The following is a 16,551-nucleotide window of genomic DNA, read 5'->3' as shown; positions in this document are numbered from 1 at the left end:
TTTATATTCATAAGAGGGAACCACTTTCAGAATCACTAAAGCTATTCTGTGTCTTCTGAGACAAAAAAAGTCAGACAAGCATTGGCTTCATTTGCTGTCACTGTCACAGTTCACTGAGATTGTCCCCCAGTTGAGCAATGTCATTGTCTGTTAAACAATAACCTGTTGAGGTAGCAATAAATCTTTACTAGTTGTTTCATAAATGATAGGGAGCAATGTTTACTGGACAAGTCAGAAAATATTTTTTTACCAATGGGACATCCTCTGATGTCAATGAGTTTGTATCAGGAAACATAATGGAGAAAGAGAAATTGCTGGACAAATTTTACAAATGTATAATTGACAGAGAATGTGACAAGTCACAAATGAATGATTTGGTATTAATTAGAACGCTCAGATATACTGATAGATCTTGCTTTATATTGCTTTACCCCTTCAATATTAGGAGGAATTTTGGGTTATAACAATGGTTATTTCATTTACTAAGTCAAGAAGTTAATTGTATTTATATATAAATAATGTGTTGCAACAATATATTGTTATGATTTGTGACAGTCTGTTTAAATTTACAATTATATAAGCATTAAGTAACTTTATAAAAGTATTTCATATCTCATTTAAATTTGCCTTTATTTATTGAGGTTTGATCCTTCTCTTTCTTTAAATGGAGAGGTGATACTATTCTTCTATTGGAAAATATCATTAATTATACCTTTAAAAAGAAATAATGTCTCCTGCAACACAAACATTTCCATTTCCTTAACTTTTTCATTGACATTTTAAACAATTGCTTTGTTTGATGGTAACGAGTAACTTTAATAAAGTAAAACTTACAGAGTTGAATGTAAGAACTTTGACATCAATAGTCTTCTTGTAGTTGGTTAAATTATTATCATTCAATTTCAGTTAAAATAAGACAAAACTCACTTACCAAAAATGTTCATCAGGGATGACAGGTGGGTCATTGTGGGCACTTGAAACTCAGATGGTCCTGTAAACAAACTCAAGGTGTCCTTCCTCCTTTTTCGTATGGACGGTGATCTTTGCTCTCTTGTCTTTCCTTCCATCTTTCTCTTCATCCCCTCCCTCTCTTCCTGCTCTTCTACTTGTTTTCCTTGTGAAGCCATTTTTTGATATTTATTCAGTTCAAGTTCTGTTGTCTAAGCGTTGTTTGGCTTTTCTTGGCTATTGTGCTTCATAGGTGTACAAGCTCAGCTGCACATCATTAAAGCTAGACACAGCACCAAGCCTTCTTGTAAGCCTTTAAAACAAAATCCTTATGGAATATTGTAGGGTTTTTTTTTGTTGTTGTTTGTTTTCCAATTGTTATTTTCTGCATTCTTATTTATATATTCTTTGAATCTCCCTAGTGATTTTACTTTAATACCTCCATAGCTACACATTTAAAATGGGTATCTTCCACATGGTTCAGTGAATCCTATGAACGTTCTTAGTCCTCTTTTTAATTCCATGAGTATACTTTCATTTCACCGTGTAATTTTCCTTCTCTTTAATAAATGGTTTGATTAATCTTTGCATACTTCTTTTATCTCACGATGAATGTTAAGACTATCAAAATGGGTTCACTGACTATGCTTTGGAGTTCTTACCTTCGGTTTGCTTTCTGAACCAAGACTTACTTTGCCTTCTTTTCTTTCTTTTCTTTCTTGTCTTTCTTTTCTTTCTTGTCTTTCTTGTCCTTCTTGTCCTTCTTGTCCTTTTTGTCCTTCTTGTCCTTCTTGTCCTTCTTGTCTTTCTTCTCTTTCTTACTACCCTCTTTTGCATCTCCCTCTCCCTTTTTCTTTTTCTCTTTTTCTTCCTTCTTCTTGGCCTCTTTCCCTGCATCTCCCTTTTCACTTGCAGAATCTGCAACCACATCTTTGCCTTTTGAACCCTGTTTAACTGACTTTTCTTCTTTCTTTCCAACATCTTTGTCAACTGCTTTACTTACAAGTGTTTCTTTTGACTGCTTTGGGCTTTTTTTATCTGCTTTGGCTTCCTTCTTCCCACCAGCCTTTTCACCTCCAGATTCTGAGGCAGAAGCTTTGTCCTTTGAGCCCTTTTTACTTGCCCTGGCTTCCTTCTTCCCACCAGACTTTTCACCGTCAGATTCTGAGGCAGAAACTTTGTCCTTTGAGACCTTCTTACTTGCCTTGGCTTCCTTCTTCCCTCCAGCCTTTTCACCTCCAGATTCTGAGGCAGAAACTTTGTCCTTTGAGACCTTCTTACTTGCCTTGGCTTCCTTCTTCCCTCCAGCCTTTGCAACTTCAGATTCTGAGGGAGAAGCTTTGTCCTTTGAGACCTTTTTACTTGCCTTGGCTTCCTTCTTGCCACCAGCCTTTTCACCTCCAGATTCTGAGGCTGAAGATTTATCCTTTGAGACCTTTTTACTTGCCTTGGCTTCCTTCTTGCCACCAGCCTTTTCACCTCCAGATTCTGAGGCTGAAGATTTATCCTTTGAGACCTTTTTACTTGCCTTGGCGTCCTTCTTCCCACCAGCCTTCTCACTTCCGGTTTCTGAGGCTGAATCTTTAGCCTTTGAGCCTTTCTTACTGCCCTTGACTCCCTTCTTCCCACCAGCCTTTTCACTTCCGCTGTCTGAGGCTGACTCTTTAGCCTTTAAGCCTTTCTTACTGCCCTTGACTCCCTTCTTCCCACCAGCCTTTTCACTTCCGCTGTCTGAGGCTGACTCTTTAGCCTTTAAGCCTTTCTTACTGCTCTTGGCTTCCTTCTTCCCACCAGCCTTTTCACTTCCGCTGTCTGAGGCTGACTCTTTAGCCTTTAAGCCTTTCTTACTGCTCTTGGCTTCCTTTTTTCCACCAGCCTTTTCACTTCCTGTTTCTGAGGCTGAATCTTTAGCCTTTGGGCCTTTTTTACTGGTCTTGGCTTCCTTCTTCCCACTAGCCTTTTCATTTCCAGATTCTGAGGCTGAATCAGTACCCTTTGTGCCTTTTTTACTGGTCTTGATGTCTTTCTTCACACCAGGCTTGTCACTTCCGGTTTCTGAGGCTGAATCAGTACCCTTTGTGCCTTTTTTACTGGTCGTGACATCTTTCTTCACACCAGCCTTTTCACCTTCAGAGCCTGAAGATATTTTTCCCTTGTCCTTCTGTGAATCCTTTGAAATTTTTGTATCAACTGGTTTGAGATTTTCTTCCTTCTCTGTCTTTAGAGCTTTCTTCTCTTTTGCTTCACATTCATCTTTTTTCAGTTTCACTTCTTTCTTTGATTTTTCTGAAGCCAAAGTCTTGGTTGTGCCCGCTCTTTTAAACTCTCCCTTGCCAAAACGAGGTGGTTTTGGTGGAAGGCTCTTCCTGGCAGCCAAATAAACTGATGGTCTCTCAGATATTCTCATCAGGGAACGGTGCATCCATAATGGTGGTTTGTGAATTCCTAATTTTTGTTCATCAATTACCTCAATATTGATAAAAATAAGGGGCGAAATGATTTATACATACTTTAATAATAATATACCACATACATTTTAATTTCAACTGGAAATACCTTTTGAATACATATTTTTAATATTCTCAAAATGTAGATTGTAAAAAGTAGACAAATTTTGGATTTTATGGTCTATTGCACTTTGGAATTTCATTATAATTTAGAGTGATGGGCAATTGTATCATGGCTTGTGATTTACTTTAAATTTAGTGAGGCAACAATTGTTAAGATTTAATGTTAACCCTCCAGTTTCTGCCTGCACCCAGAGCTGAACCTGTCCCACAGCTCTCTGTACTAAATTCCAGTGTGGGAGAGAGCTGGACTCTCAGAAATAAGGACAATCCTGAGACTTCAGAGGAGACTACCACTTCCGTTCACATTCCCAGCCCAAGAGGAATTTGCCTAGTGCCCTCTGTGTCCTCTGGGCAAAGGAACCTAGGGGCAGTCAGGAGCAGGATGCTTCTGGTTTCCGTCTGTTCCCAGAGCTGAAAGCCAGTGACTAGGAGCGCTGAGGAAAGACTAACTCTTCTGCTCAGAGGAACTGGCTTGGAGGCCTCAAAACACAAAAATCCAGGAGGAGTCTGGGACAGGAATCTTCCAGTTTCTGCCTGCATCCAGAGCTGACCTGGCCCCACAGCTCTCTGTTCCTAGATCTGGCTGTAAGAAAAACAAGTCTACAGGAGTACTGACACACAGGCCTACAGGAGGGCAAAGCCACTTTCAGAAACAACAGGATAAGCTAAAAACAGAGACAACCTGAAGTAAAGAGGTAAGCACAGGAACCTAAGCAACAGAAACCAAGACTACTCCGCATCATCAGAGTCCAGTTCTTCCAACAAAGCAAATACTGTATATGCAAACACACTGGAAAAGCAAGATTTGGATTTATCACATCTCATGATGATGATAGAGCACTTTAAGGACATAACTTGCTTAAAGAAATACAAGACAACACAGGCAAACAAGTAGATGCCCCTAAAGAGGAAACACAAAAATCCCTTAAAGAATTACAGGAAAACACAATCAAACACGTGAAGGAATTGAACAAAACCACCCAGGATTTAAAAATGGAAATAGAAACAATAAAGAAGTCACAAAAGGAGACAACCCCGGAGATAGAAAACCCAGGAAAGAGATCAGGAGTCATATTCCCAAGTATGACCAATACAAGAGATAGAAGAGAGAATCCAGGAGCAGAAGATACCATAGAAAACATCCACAAAACTGTCAAAGATGATGTAAAACACAAAAAAGCTCCGAGCTCCTAGGAGTAGATGGCAGAAAATATTCAAACTCAGGGCTGAAATCAACCAAGTAGAAACAAAAAGAACTATACATAGAATAAACAACAGGAGCTGGTTCTTTGAGAAAATCAACAAGCCAGACAAACCAGAGGAAACAGTGTATCCAAATTAACAAAATCAGAAATGAAAAGGGAGACTTAACAACAGAATCTGAGAAAATTTAAAAAATCATCAGATCTTATTTAAAAGGCTATATTCAACAATACTAGAAAATCTTATTGAAATGGAAAATTATCTAGACAGATACCAGGTATCAAAGTTAAATCCAGATCAGGTAAGCCATCTCAACAGTCCCATAACACCTAAAGAAACAGAAGGAGTGATGAGCCCACACACTTATGGTCACTTGATCTTTGACAAGGGAGCTAAAACCGTCCAATGGAAGAAAGGTAGCATTTTCAACAAATGGTGCTGCTTCAACTGGAGGTCGACAAGTGGAAGAATGCAAATTGATCCATTCTCATCACCCTGTACAAAGCTTTAAGTCTAAGAGGATCAACGACCTCCACATCAAAACATCAAACCAGATACACTCAAACTAATAGAAGAAAAAGTGGGGAGGAGTCTTGAACACATGGGCACTGGGGAAAATTTCCTGAACAAAACACCAATGGCTTCTTCTCTAAGATCAAGAATCAACAAATGGGACATCATAAACTGCAAAGCTTCTGTATGGCAAAAGATATTGTCATTAGGACAAAAAGCCAACCAACAGATTGGGAAAAGATCTTTACCAATCCTACATCTGATAGAGAGCTAATATCCAAAATATACAGAGAACTCAAGAAGTTAGACTCCAGAGAGCCAAATGACCCTGTTAAAAAATGGGATACAGAGCTAAACAGAACATTCTCAGCTGAGGATTATCGAGTGGCCGAAAAGCACCTAAAGAAATGTTCAACATCCTTAGTCATAAGGGAAATGCAAATCAAAACAACCCTGAGATTCCACCTCACACCAGTCAGAATGGCTAAGATAAAAAGCTCAGGTGACAGCAGATGCTGGTGAGGATGTGGAGAAAGAGGAACACTCCTCCATTGTTGGTGGGATTGCAAACTGGTACAACCATTCTGGAAATTAGTCTGGAGGATCCTCAGAAAATTGGACATTACACTACCTGAGGACCCAGCTATACATCTCCTGGGCTTATACCTAAAAGATGGTCCAACATGGAACAAAGACACATGCTCCACTCTGTTCATAGCAGCCTTATTTTTAATAGGCAGAGCCTGGAAAGAACCCAGATGTCCTTCAACAGAGGAACGGATTCAAAAAAATTTACATCTACACAATGGAGTACTACTCAGCTATCAAAAACAATGACTTCATGAAATTCATAGGCAAATGGAGTGAAATAGAAAATATCATCCTAAGTGAAGTAATTAAATCACAGAAAAACACATTTGGTATGCACTCATTGATATGTGGATATTAGCCAAAGAGCTCAAAATACCCAAGATGCAATCCACAGACCACAGGAAGCTCAAGAAGAAGGATGACCAAAATGCGGATGCTCCCACTCCTTCTTAAAAGGGGAAAAATAACCATAAGAGGGGATATGGAAGCAAAGTTTAGAGCAGAAACTGAAGGAACAGACATTCAGAGCCTGCCTCACATATGGCCCATATATATACATCCACCAAAACTATATAAGATTGATGAAGCTAAAAAATGCATGCTGAAAGGGACTGAATATAGATCTCTCCTGAGAGACACATCCAGAGCATGTCCAATACAGAGGTCAATAATAGCAACAAACCACTGAACTGATAACAGGATCCCCTTGGGGGGAATTAGAGGAGTATTAAAAGAGTTGAAGGAGCTTGCAATCCCATAAGAAACAGCAATGCCAACCAACCAGAGCTTCCAGGGACTAAACCGAAGGTCTATACATGGACTAACCCAGGGCTCTAACTGCATATGTAGCAGAGAATAGCCTTGTTGGGGCACCAGTGGAAAGGGAAGCCCTTGGTCTTGCCAAGGTTGGACCCCCAGTGCAGGGGAATATGGGGGGGGGCAGTAAGGGAGTGTCTGTGTGGAATAGCCATATGGGGGAGGGGGAGGGAAAGGGATGGGGGCTTATGGACAGGAAACCGGGAAGGGGAAAAAATTTGAAATGTAAGTAAAGAAATATTTCTAATGAAAAATTTTTAAAAATCTCTCAATCAAAAAAAAAAAAAAAAAGCAAAGAAAATTCCATCAGACTTTCATAGAAGCCACAATACCAATACTGTTCAAAGTATTCCACAAAATAGGAACAGTTGGAACACTACCCAATTCCTTCTATGAAGCCACAATTATGCTTATACCTAAACCACAAAAAGACCCAATAAAGAAAGAGCTTCAGACCAATTTCCCTTAGGAATATCGATGCAAAAATACTCAATAAAATTTCAAAAACTGAATCCAGGAACACATAAAAATTATCATTCATCATGATCAAGTAGACTTCATTCCAAGGATGCAGGGATTGTTCAATATATGGAAATCCATCAACATAATCCACTTTGTAAACAAAGTCAAAGGAAAAAAATATCATCATCTCATTAGATGCTGAGAAAGCATTTGACAAAATTCAACACCCCTCTATGTTAAAAGTCTTTGAAAGACCAGGAATCCAAGGCTCATTCCTAAGTGTAATAAAGGCAATATACAGTCAAATATTAGCCAACATTAAACTAACTGGAGAGAAACTTGAAGCAATCTCATCAAAATCAGGAACTAGAGGAGGCTGCCCAGTTTCTCTCTACCAGGGAGTACACATAGACACAGACCCATGGCTCCAGCTGCATATGTAGCAGAGGATGGCCTTGTTAGGTACCAGTGTGAGAAGAAGCCCTTGGTCCTGCCAAGTCTGGACCCCCCAGTGTAGAGCAATGTCAGGGAAGGGAGATGGAAAGGAGGTTTGGTTGTGGAGGGGGAACACCCTCACAGAAGAAGGGGGAAGGGAGATGGGATAGAGGCGTATGGACGAGAAACCAGGAAAGGGAATCACGTTTAAAATATAAATAAAAATTATCCAACAACAAAAAAAAAAAAAAAGAAAAAATGTAATGATAAAATTTGGTAGAATTCTCCATAGGTCCATGGCACATTAAAACCTCTCTTTGTTATTAGGCCAGTCTAATTTTTAACCGTTTTGTAGGTGTTTTTGGAGAAGTGGGTACACTCTGTTTCTAGATGAAAATTAACAATTAGTTATTCTCTGAGATTGAATGTCTTACTTGGGCATATCTCAACATATATTGTCATTTTCTGCACTTTATAATGCTGCCTACAGTTATAAGTACAACCCTGGAAGCCTTGACTTGATATAAATTACCACCAATTAATAACATATTCTACTATAGTTATACATATTATAAATATAGTTTATTTTCAACTTCTTTCCAGGTATTTGAAATAATTAAATGACAAATTGCTAATTTTAAAGAAATGTTGAACAACAAAAAAATAAATTGAGTAAAATAAAAAGGAAAAATGCAGGTTGATCATAATTGATAGGATACATTCCTAAAATTGTAAAATATGTTTCTTCGTTTATTTTAGGCAAAATTTCCTTACCCAAGAATTACTTCAGAGATTTTGAAAATATTTATCTTACAGCTTTTTTGAATTCTGAATTTTATTTTGAATTAATAAAGCACTAAATGTTCACTAGTGTGTAATGTTATCCCATGACCCTACTCTAAGAATTTATATCCAGTAAAATTTTCCTTGATATTCACATTAATTGTGAATTGAATTATCTTGACTTTTTCTCTATAAACACTCAATGCATTTCAGGTAATAATATTGAATGAAATGTTAGCATACACTAGTGATCATTAGTAAAATTTGGGTGGCAATTATATAAAACATGTCTATCACGACAGGACTTGCGTTAGCCCTTATCCAGAAGTACAGTTTATAATGTATGACTTTATAATTTTAAGTAGCTACTTATTGTTTATATATACATGGTATTTTAATATACTTACAGGAGCTGGATTGTTCTGTAACTGGGAAGGTAGTGATCTCCGTTTCTTTCCTGGCCTTGGTGGTTTGGGAAATGCCAGGGAAAAGTATTGCTGATTCCATGATTTTTTGCTTAATTCACTGACTAAAATGAGAAAGATAACATATTCCTTGCTATGAATAGAATTTTGTCTGAACTGAAATGGACATGCATGAGATATATACAATCCAATGAATGAATAAATGAGATAAATCACAGCTTCATTTGTTAGTTAAGATTCTCTGTATTCAAATGAAAATTTTATTTCTCCACTACCAGAAATAAATAACTAATTGATCAATATTCATAATGAAGCCAGTGTGGTCTATAATATAAAAGAACAAAAAGAGTATTACAACTTCCATTTAAATATAGCTCTCTTCCAGTTTAGATTGCCACATGCTCTTTGGTTTGAATATAATCTTGTTGAGAAGAGAAAGATATTGTAGCAAGCACTTCTGTAGCTACCAAAGAACTTTTGGCACACTGCTTGACATAAAATATGTAGAAAGTATGTTTCTGAATTTAAGTACTACGACTTAAAATCCTATCAGTTAATATTCAGTGTCTCAGCAAAAAGACACCTATTATATTCAGAGACATGCTGTCATTATTAAAAAATTGCTAAATAAAAAAGGTGAACAAATAGAAAATGGGACTTAGATGATGAAGCTCACAGAAATAATAGTAGCAATTAGTAGGGATATTTCAATTACAACTGAGGCCAAGGAGAGATGCCATCTCTCTATTTGAATATATGAAATACAGCAAATTTTAGAGGAACCATTTCCTTTACTAATCTCCAAAGGAAAACATTAGCATCAGTGATTAAACGTGCATAATAAAAGTAATATTGACTTTTCATTGAAGAGAGAAAACAACCTGATACTTAAAGCTTTTCAATATTCAGCCTATTTGCATTGTATAGTATTTATATACACTGAATATTAAAAAATCAGGAATGTAGTAAGAGGTCCTGGTATGAAAGGATTTAGTTTCTTCACTGCTTTTCAAATACAAGACGTTTGCGTTATATTATTTATAAAATTATTTCAGTAAATGTGAAACCATGCTTATATAATCTATACCTATGTGAAATGTATTCACTTTGCACACAAGAAAGGTTCTCTCACCAAAAACCATGGCATATTAATTATAGTCTACTTCAGCTTTTTTACTCAATTGAAGATAATAAACACATGTCTAAAATTAATCTTGCATGACTTTTGGGAACCAACCAACCAATTGAGTCTGATTTGGCATAAGACCTTCTCCATGAGATATAACCTGTATACATCACTGCTTAGTTATCAAGAACCAGAAACCTAGGTAAAGCAAAATATTACTGGTCTTTTTAAAAAAAATGGTGATAAGATGGCTACTAATAATATTCTGTTGCACTCAAGGTAAGTTTCTTCTTTAGCCATCATCAGAGAAGCATTCTCCTGAAGCAGAATGGAACAAATGCAAAGAGACAAAGCCTGACATTACACAAACACAGAGAGAGAGAGAGAGAGAGAGAGAGAGAGAGAGAGAGAGAGAGAGAGAGAGACAGAGAGACACAGAGAGAGACAGAGACAGAGACAGAGACAGAGACAGAGACAGAGACAGAGACAGAGACAGAGACAGAGACAGAGACAGGCAGAATGAAAGAAAGAGAAAGATACAGACCCAGACAGAGATGGGGGTATCTTGGAACACTGAGATCTAAATTGGTTATTGCTAGCAAATCTCCATCCTCAGAACTCAGGAAACTCTATGGAAAAGGAAGTGGAAGAAGTTCAAGAGTCAGAAGAGAAGGAGGTCACCAGGAGAACAAGTCCCTCTGAATCAGCTTCAGTAAATTCACATGAGCTCCCAGTCACTGAAGCAGCAAGCAAAGGGCATGACTGGGTCGGCACCAGGTCCTCTACTATATAGGAAGACTTTCAGTTTAGAGCTCTTATGGGACTCCTGAGTCTGTGAAAGAGTGGATCTCTGATTCTTGTGCCTTTTCTTGAGCTTTTTCTTCTGTTGGTTTGTCTTGTTCAACTTTGATGTGATGTCTTTCGTCTTGTAACTATATTTTATTATGTTTTGTATATATCTCTTGGCAGCCTGTTCTATTCTAATGAGACCGAAAGGGAGAAGATGTGGGAAGGAACTGGTAGAAGTAGAGAGAGGGGAGGAGTAGAGAGAGGGGAAATTGTAGTCAGAATATTTTGTAAGATAAAAGAGTCTATTTCCAAGAAAAAGGAAAAATAAAAACATCATTTTAAAAATAATTATTAAACTCTACCTTACCTGGAATATAATTATCGTATGCTCCATATGTTACTTTTAGGCTATTGAAATAAAAAAGAAAAATTTTAATGAATTTATATGAAGACAATATTTTATGTATGCAATCACTGCTAACTATAAGCCAGTCTCATCTACAGGACAGTAGGAATGAGTGAAGATTTTTCTTACTTCACCAAGGTTAAGGTGTGATGGAGAAACACTATCTATCTATCTATCTATCTATCTATCTATCTATCTATATATATATATATATATATATATCTATGTGTGTATGTGTGTGTATGTGTGTGTGTGAGAGAGAGACAGAGACAGACAGAGAGAGAGAGAGAGAGAGAGAGAGAGAGAGAGAGATTTAAAGCCTACTGTTTTGTAAAATCTGAATTGTATAGATTTTCAATTTTAATTTGTAAAACACTGATCAAGGTATATTTTTAATTCCACATCACAGATTTTCTTGACTTTTAGCTGAAATATCATCACTTTCTAACTCATGTTTAACTGAAGCACATATTCAATATCTTCTCAAAATTTAACCAAGTCTGGGTTGTTAAATGAGATATGTACAAGTATTCATGGGTACATATGTAGGGTGACAGTGAGCACTCTAATTGCTAACATAGAGATTCATTGTGTAGATATTTAAAGAAAATCTATCAAATTAACAAATTCTGTTGTAAATAGTTGTCCATTAATATCTTCCCACTTACTTTGTTTGTTGCCATAGGAAAACATCAGTTACCGGAAATGAACATTTTGTTAAATAATTTGTATTTGTCTTAAACACAGACCAACAGCAATATGCATTAATGCAAGTGCCCTATATTGTTCTACTATGCAACAAATGGATAGCAATTGATGATCCTACCTGAAGCAGAGCATTAATTATATACTCAAGTAAACCTCAATAAACTTAGTTTCTCAGTTTTCCATTTACTTTTTGCCTATCTATGGGTAGGTAGTGTTTGTATTTGTATGCATGGTTGTATTATATGCAGATAGCATGTGTGTTAGCATATCTGCATGTGTGTATAGGCACATGAGAAGGCTAAACTCAATGATTCTCTTCAGTCTGTACTGAAACATGGTACCTCACTTGACTGCAGACTCACTGATTCAGCTAGTCTAATGAGATTCCTATGGCAATCCTGTCTCCATGCACTGAAAATATAGGCAGGCATCTGTACGCTAGTGACAGTTACCTGGATTCTGGGGATTTGAATTCCTGTTCTTGGACTTATGCAGCAAGTACTGGATGCAATGAGACACCTATTTACCATCATATTTTACTTATTTGATTATATATAAAGTTCATAATTAGTCCCTCCTTTTTGTCTCAACTGTAGTACAAGTTTCTGGTGGTTGAAGGTATACAGCTGAGCCATTTTGATGGTTCTGATCTTTCCTTAGCAACAACATTATTTAAAATTAAGAATGAATACAAAAGGTATCAATATAATAGAATATTATATTGATCAATATAATAGAATCAATATAATAGAAAAGTATCAATATAATAGAATATTGTAAGGGGTCATAAAACAGAATTTATAGATTTAATATTTCATTATGCCAAATAATTTTTTAAAATCAACCTCTTGAATCTTTGTGTAAAAACTAATAAAACAATATAAAACAAAAGGGAGGGAGAAAAGATATTTCAAATTATCTTTCATGTCAATATTAATATGTCACAAACTGTCAAGATTATTATTAAAAATTTATATTACAGAACTCAATAATCAGACCCATAATACTTTAAATTTCAACATATTCTTCAAAAAAATAAAATGATACATCATATAATAACTAAAGTTTACACTATACAATAAAAATTATTAAAAATGAAATCAATAGCACAGTCATCATAATAAATAATATGATTATCTCATTATATGTAGAACAAATTATGAAAAATAATATTCATTTATATTTCATCCATTTATTGGAAGAACATAGAATAGAAAATATCTTTCAAATTTTCAAGAAATATATCTAGAAACCATAAAATGTTAACATCAAAATCAATAATTTAAGATTATCTTTTTCCTATAATTTGAAAGTAAAAACCACTAACACCTATGAACATACTGTCTAGTATCCATTGCATGTCTTATGGCAACAGAAGCATGGAGACTAGAGTGGACACAGTCAATCTACCTGTCTTCACAGAGGAGTTGAATGGGTAAATAAAATGGAATTCATAAAAAAAACAATGCCTTATTGAGTGAGTGTGCCAAGATTATGGATTGTGGTAGTTTAACTGTGTGATGGTGAGTTCCAATTATTGATTTGATGCCATAGAGGATTGCTATGAAAACTGTATCTTTAAGAATGTCTGTAAGGGTTAGATGGTGATGATTCATGCCTTTAATCTCAATGGTGGAAAGGCATAGAAAGATGTTATATTGAAACCCAGGGCCAACCTGGTCTACAGAGCAAGTTCCAGGAGGGCTAGGACTATAGAGAGACCCCCTTGTTGGGGGTCAGGTGAAGGATGTAAGAATGTCTTTGAGGGGATTATCTTAATTACATTGATCGATGTGGGAAGATCCACCCATAATGTCTGAACCATGCTTGGCAAGAGAAAGTGGGCTAAGCAATGACAAGCGTGCATGAGCTCATTGCTCTTTACTGTAAACTATGGTGGAGATGCAGTTCCCTCAAGCACTTGCCATGGTAATTTTCTAACATGGTAGATTATAACCAGGAACTAGAAGATGAATAAACCCTTTCTTCCTCGTATTGCTTTTGTCAAGTAGTTTCTATCCTGGTAGTAAATATGAACCTAAAACCATTTATATAATTTATAATTCTACCTACCCTAAACTGTGAGTTACAATTTAATGAATATATGAAATGAACGTATGAAGAAAAATGTTAACAGTTAAATTTAACATAAGTAACATATAAAAACAAATCGTCTTAGATATCTACAGAGTACTCCATATAACAAACACAGATTATCCATTCATCTCAGTGAAGTATTCTCTAGGACAAATAAGAATAAAAAATAAAAGTTTTCAACACATTAACACAGCATTGGAATCATACAGAGTATCTTTTCTTATTATAATGAAATAAAACCAGAAGCCAATGAGAAAATACTTTACAACATAAGGCAATTGAAATCCAAAGATATTAAATACATTACTCTTTTATTAATTGGTTTTGCACAATTTATGGCTTATTTTTATGATTAAATTAGCATATAAAACATCAAATTCCTTTGTGTTATTTTTATACACACTTAGGTTTACTTGACACTATCCCACAATACAAACACACACACACACACACACACACACACACACATTCTTTCTCTTTCTCCCTGTACCTCCCCCAACCCACACAAACCAAGTTAATTCATTTAATAAATTTTTCTGTTTCATCTATTTTTCTATAAACACTATAATTTCACTTTTCTGTACAGCTAAGAAAAGTTCCACTGTGTATTCCATAATTTCATAATCCATTAATTTTTTGATGGACTTCTAGACTCATTCTACGTCCTTGCTATTAACAATGAAATGAGTAAACCTCTGTTTAACCATCAATGTCTTAAGAGAGAAACAGGGAAGCACAGCTTAAATTTCTTGAAACAAATGACTATGAAAATGCAGAATGCTAAAAATGTTATACTTAATGGATTGCTTATAAAAATAAATCCTACATTAAATATTTGGAAATATCGCCAACAAATTCTACTTCAACTGGAAAAGAAAAAAAACAAACAAGGAAGCTCAAGGGTACTGTGCCGAAATAAGTAGCACAGAAACACAAGTGATTTATTATCTTAAGAACATGCCATAGAAATATTGATACCATAGATGTACGGTTAGGATTAGAATGATGGTCATTAAATACTCTAGAGTGTGTCTTAAATACTTTTCCTATTGGTGTGATAAAATATTCAGACAAGGGAGGCAGAGACAAGCCTGCTCTACATAATGCGTTCCATGACAACCTGCTGTATTCCAGAACACTGTTTAGTTTTGAAGAGCCAGGTTCCTCAAGTCCTAAACATATTCATGGGAAATGCATTGGAATGCATTCAGATCATTGTTAAGATTGTTTTTTTAAACAATGATATGATCCAGGGAAGTGGGCTCTGGGCTACAGAGGAAAGTTTCATTGATGTTCAAACTTGTTCAAATCTGATGGACTACAATTAAAAGGAATTGTTAAAAGTTTAAATGAGCCAATCTTCTCTTTATATTTCTGAATTCCATTCTTTTGTCTTGCCTTCAGGCTTTCTACATAAGGTTTTACATGATTGAGAGGCATTTTATATATTAATTCTTAATTAATGTATTTCACTGATTTTCATAATTTATTTGGACATAAATAACTTAAGTGTAAGAAAACTACTATTATTAAATTATATTATTAAATTATTTTTGTCTAGATAGCCTGCTTCATATGTCAGAATACTTTACATCTCAGAATTCATCAAGAAGAATGTAGTTATCAATCTACTAGTTTCCTTTGTGTAGGCCTTTCACCATTGAACTTCAGCCTTAAAACGCCCTACTCATGGCCTTTAAGGTTCACTCATCATTCATGTGACAAACATAAAACATTTCCCCATAAATTTTTAAGTGGCCCAGAAAGAGATTAGTCTCCTTCAGTTAACAATAATTCACTGTGTTATATGATCCTTTCTAAATTCATCATGACATGAAATCAAGACTTTTAGAAAAAATGCAATTATCTCCATTTCACTAAGGTAGAGCAAATGAGTCTTATATCAAAGTAGCTAATGCTATGCCCTCAGAATGGAGCTCTCTTATTAAAGCCTTCTTCTACACTTATGATTGACCTTAAAACAACATAGTGAACATCACTTCACAGTAAAGACAAAAACTATTCAATGAACTGAGGATTTCCATTATTTTAAAACAGAAAACTAGACAAAAAGACTTACAATCTTGGTATAGACATTTCTTCCACCTGTGACGTGCCAGGGCCTAAGTTTGGTGATGTGGAAAAATGATGTCATAAAGGGAACAAGAACACTATGACATAAGGGGAATGCTGAGAGTCCCTTACTCTTGGATTTCCTGTCACGTAAAATTCTAAGAATAAACTTTACTATCACCCATGATGACTGAGTAAGCCTAAAAATCATAGTTACAGTTGTTTTCTAAAGGTTTTAGATATTAACGTGTTTGGGTTTTTTTGTTTGTTTGTTTAGCTGGTTTTGGCTTTTTTATTCTTTCGTATTACATATTGGCCACTGTTCCCTCCCTATTCATCTACCCTCCAGCCCACCTTCCTGCTCCTCCAAATCCTTTCCTTTTTTTATTTCCCTTCATAAAAGTCAGGCCTCAGGAATATCAACCAAACATGGCATATCAAGTTGCAGTAAGACTAGGCATATTTCCTCATATTAAGGTTAAACAAAGCAACTCTATAGTAACAAAAGGGTTCTGAAAGCAGGCAAAAAGGTCAGAGTAATCTACTATACAAATATAACAAACATATAAGCAGAGAACCTGGTTTAATACCCATATGAGCTCCCTG

At 35.8% G+C, this 16,551-nt stretch overlaps 1 protein-coding gene across 1 annotated transcript in view; it reads right to left on the bottom strand.

The window, feature by feature from the left end:
- The window catches only part of Cylc2 (cylicin 2), a 34,984-nt gene extending 18,975 nt beyond the window's left edge, over positions 1-16,009 (bottom strand). Inside the window, 4 exon segments of the mRNA NM_001427183.2 lie at positions 932-3,415; positions 8,729-8,850; positions 11,029-11,069; positions 15,953-16,009. Coding sequence (NP_001414112.1) covers positions 1,637-3,415; positions 8,729-8,850; positions 11,029-11,069; positions 15,953-15,969 — 1,959 coding nt within the window. The 5' untranslated portion in view covers positions 15,970-16,009 and the 3' untranslated portion in view covers positions 932-1,636.
- Between the last annotated feature and the right edge of the window lie 542 nt (positions 16,010-16,551).

The sequence above is a fragment of the Rattus norvegicus genome, chromosome 5 (genome assembly GCF_021556685.1).
Source record: "Rattus norvegicus strain SHRSP/BbbUtx chromosome 5, alternate assembly SHRSP_T2T, whole genome shotgun sequence".
Classification (NCBI taxonomy): domain Eukaryota; kingdom Metazoa; phylum Chordata; class Mammalia; order Rodentia; family Muridae; genus Rattus; species Rattus norvegicus.
Note: the sequence above shows the minus strand (reverse complement) of the source record. Positions and strands in the feature narration are given on the sequence as shown.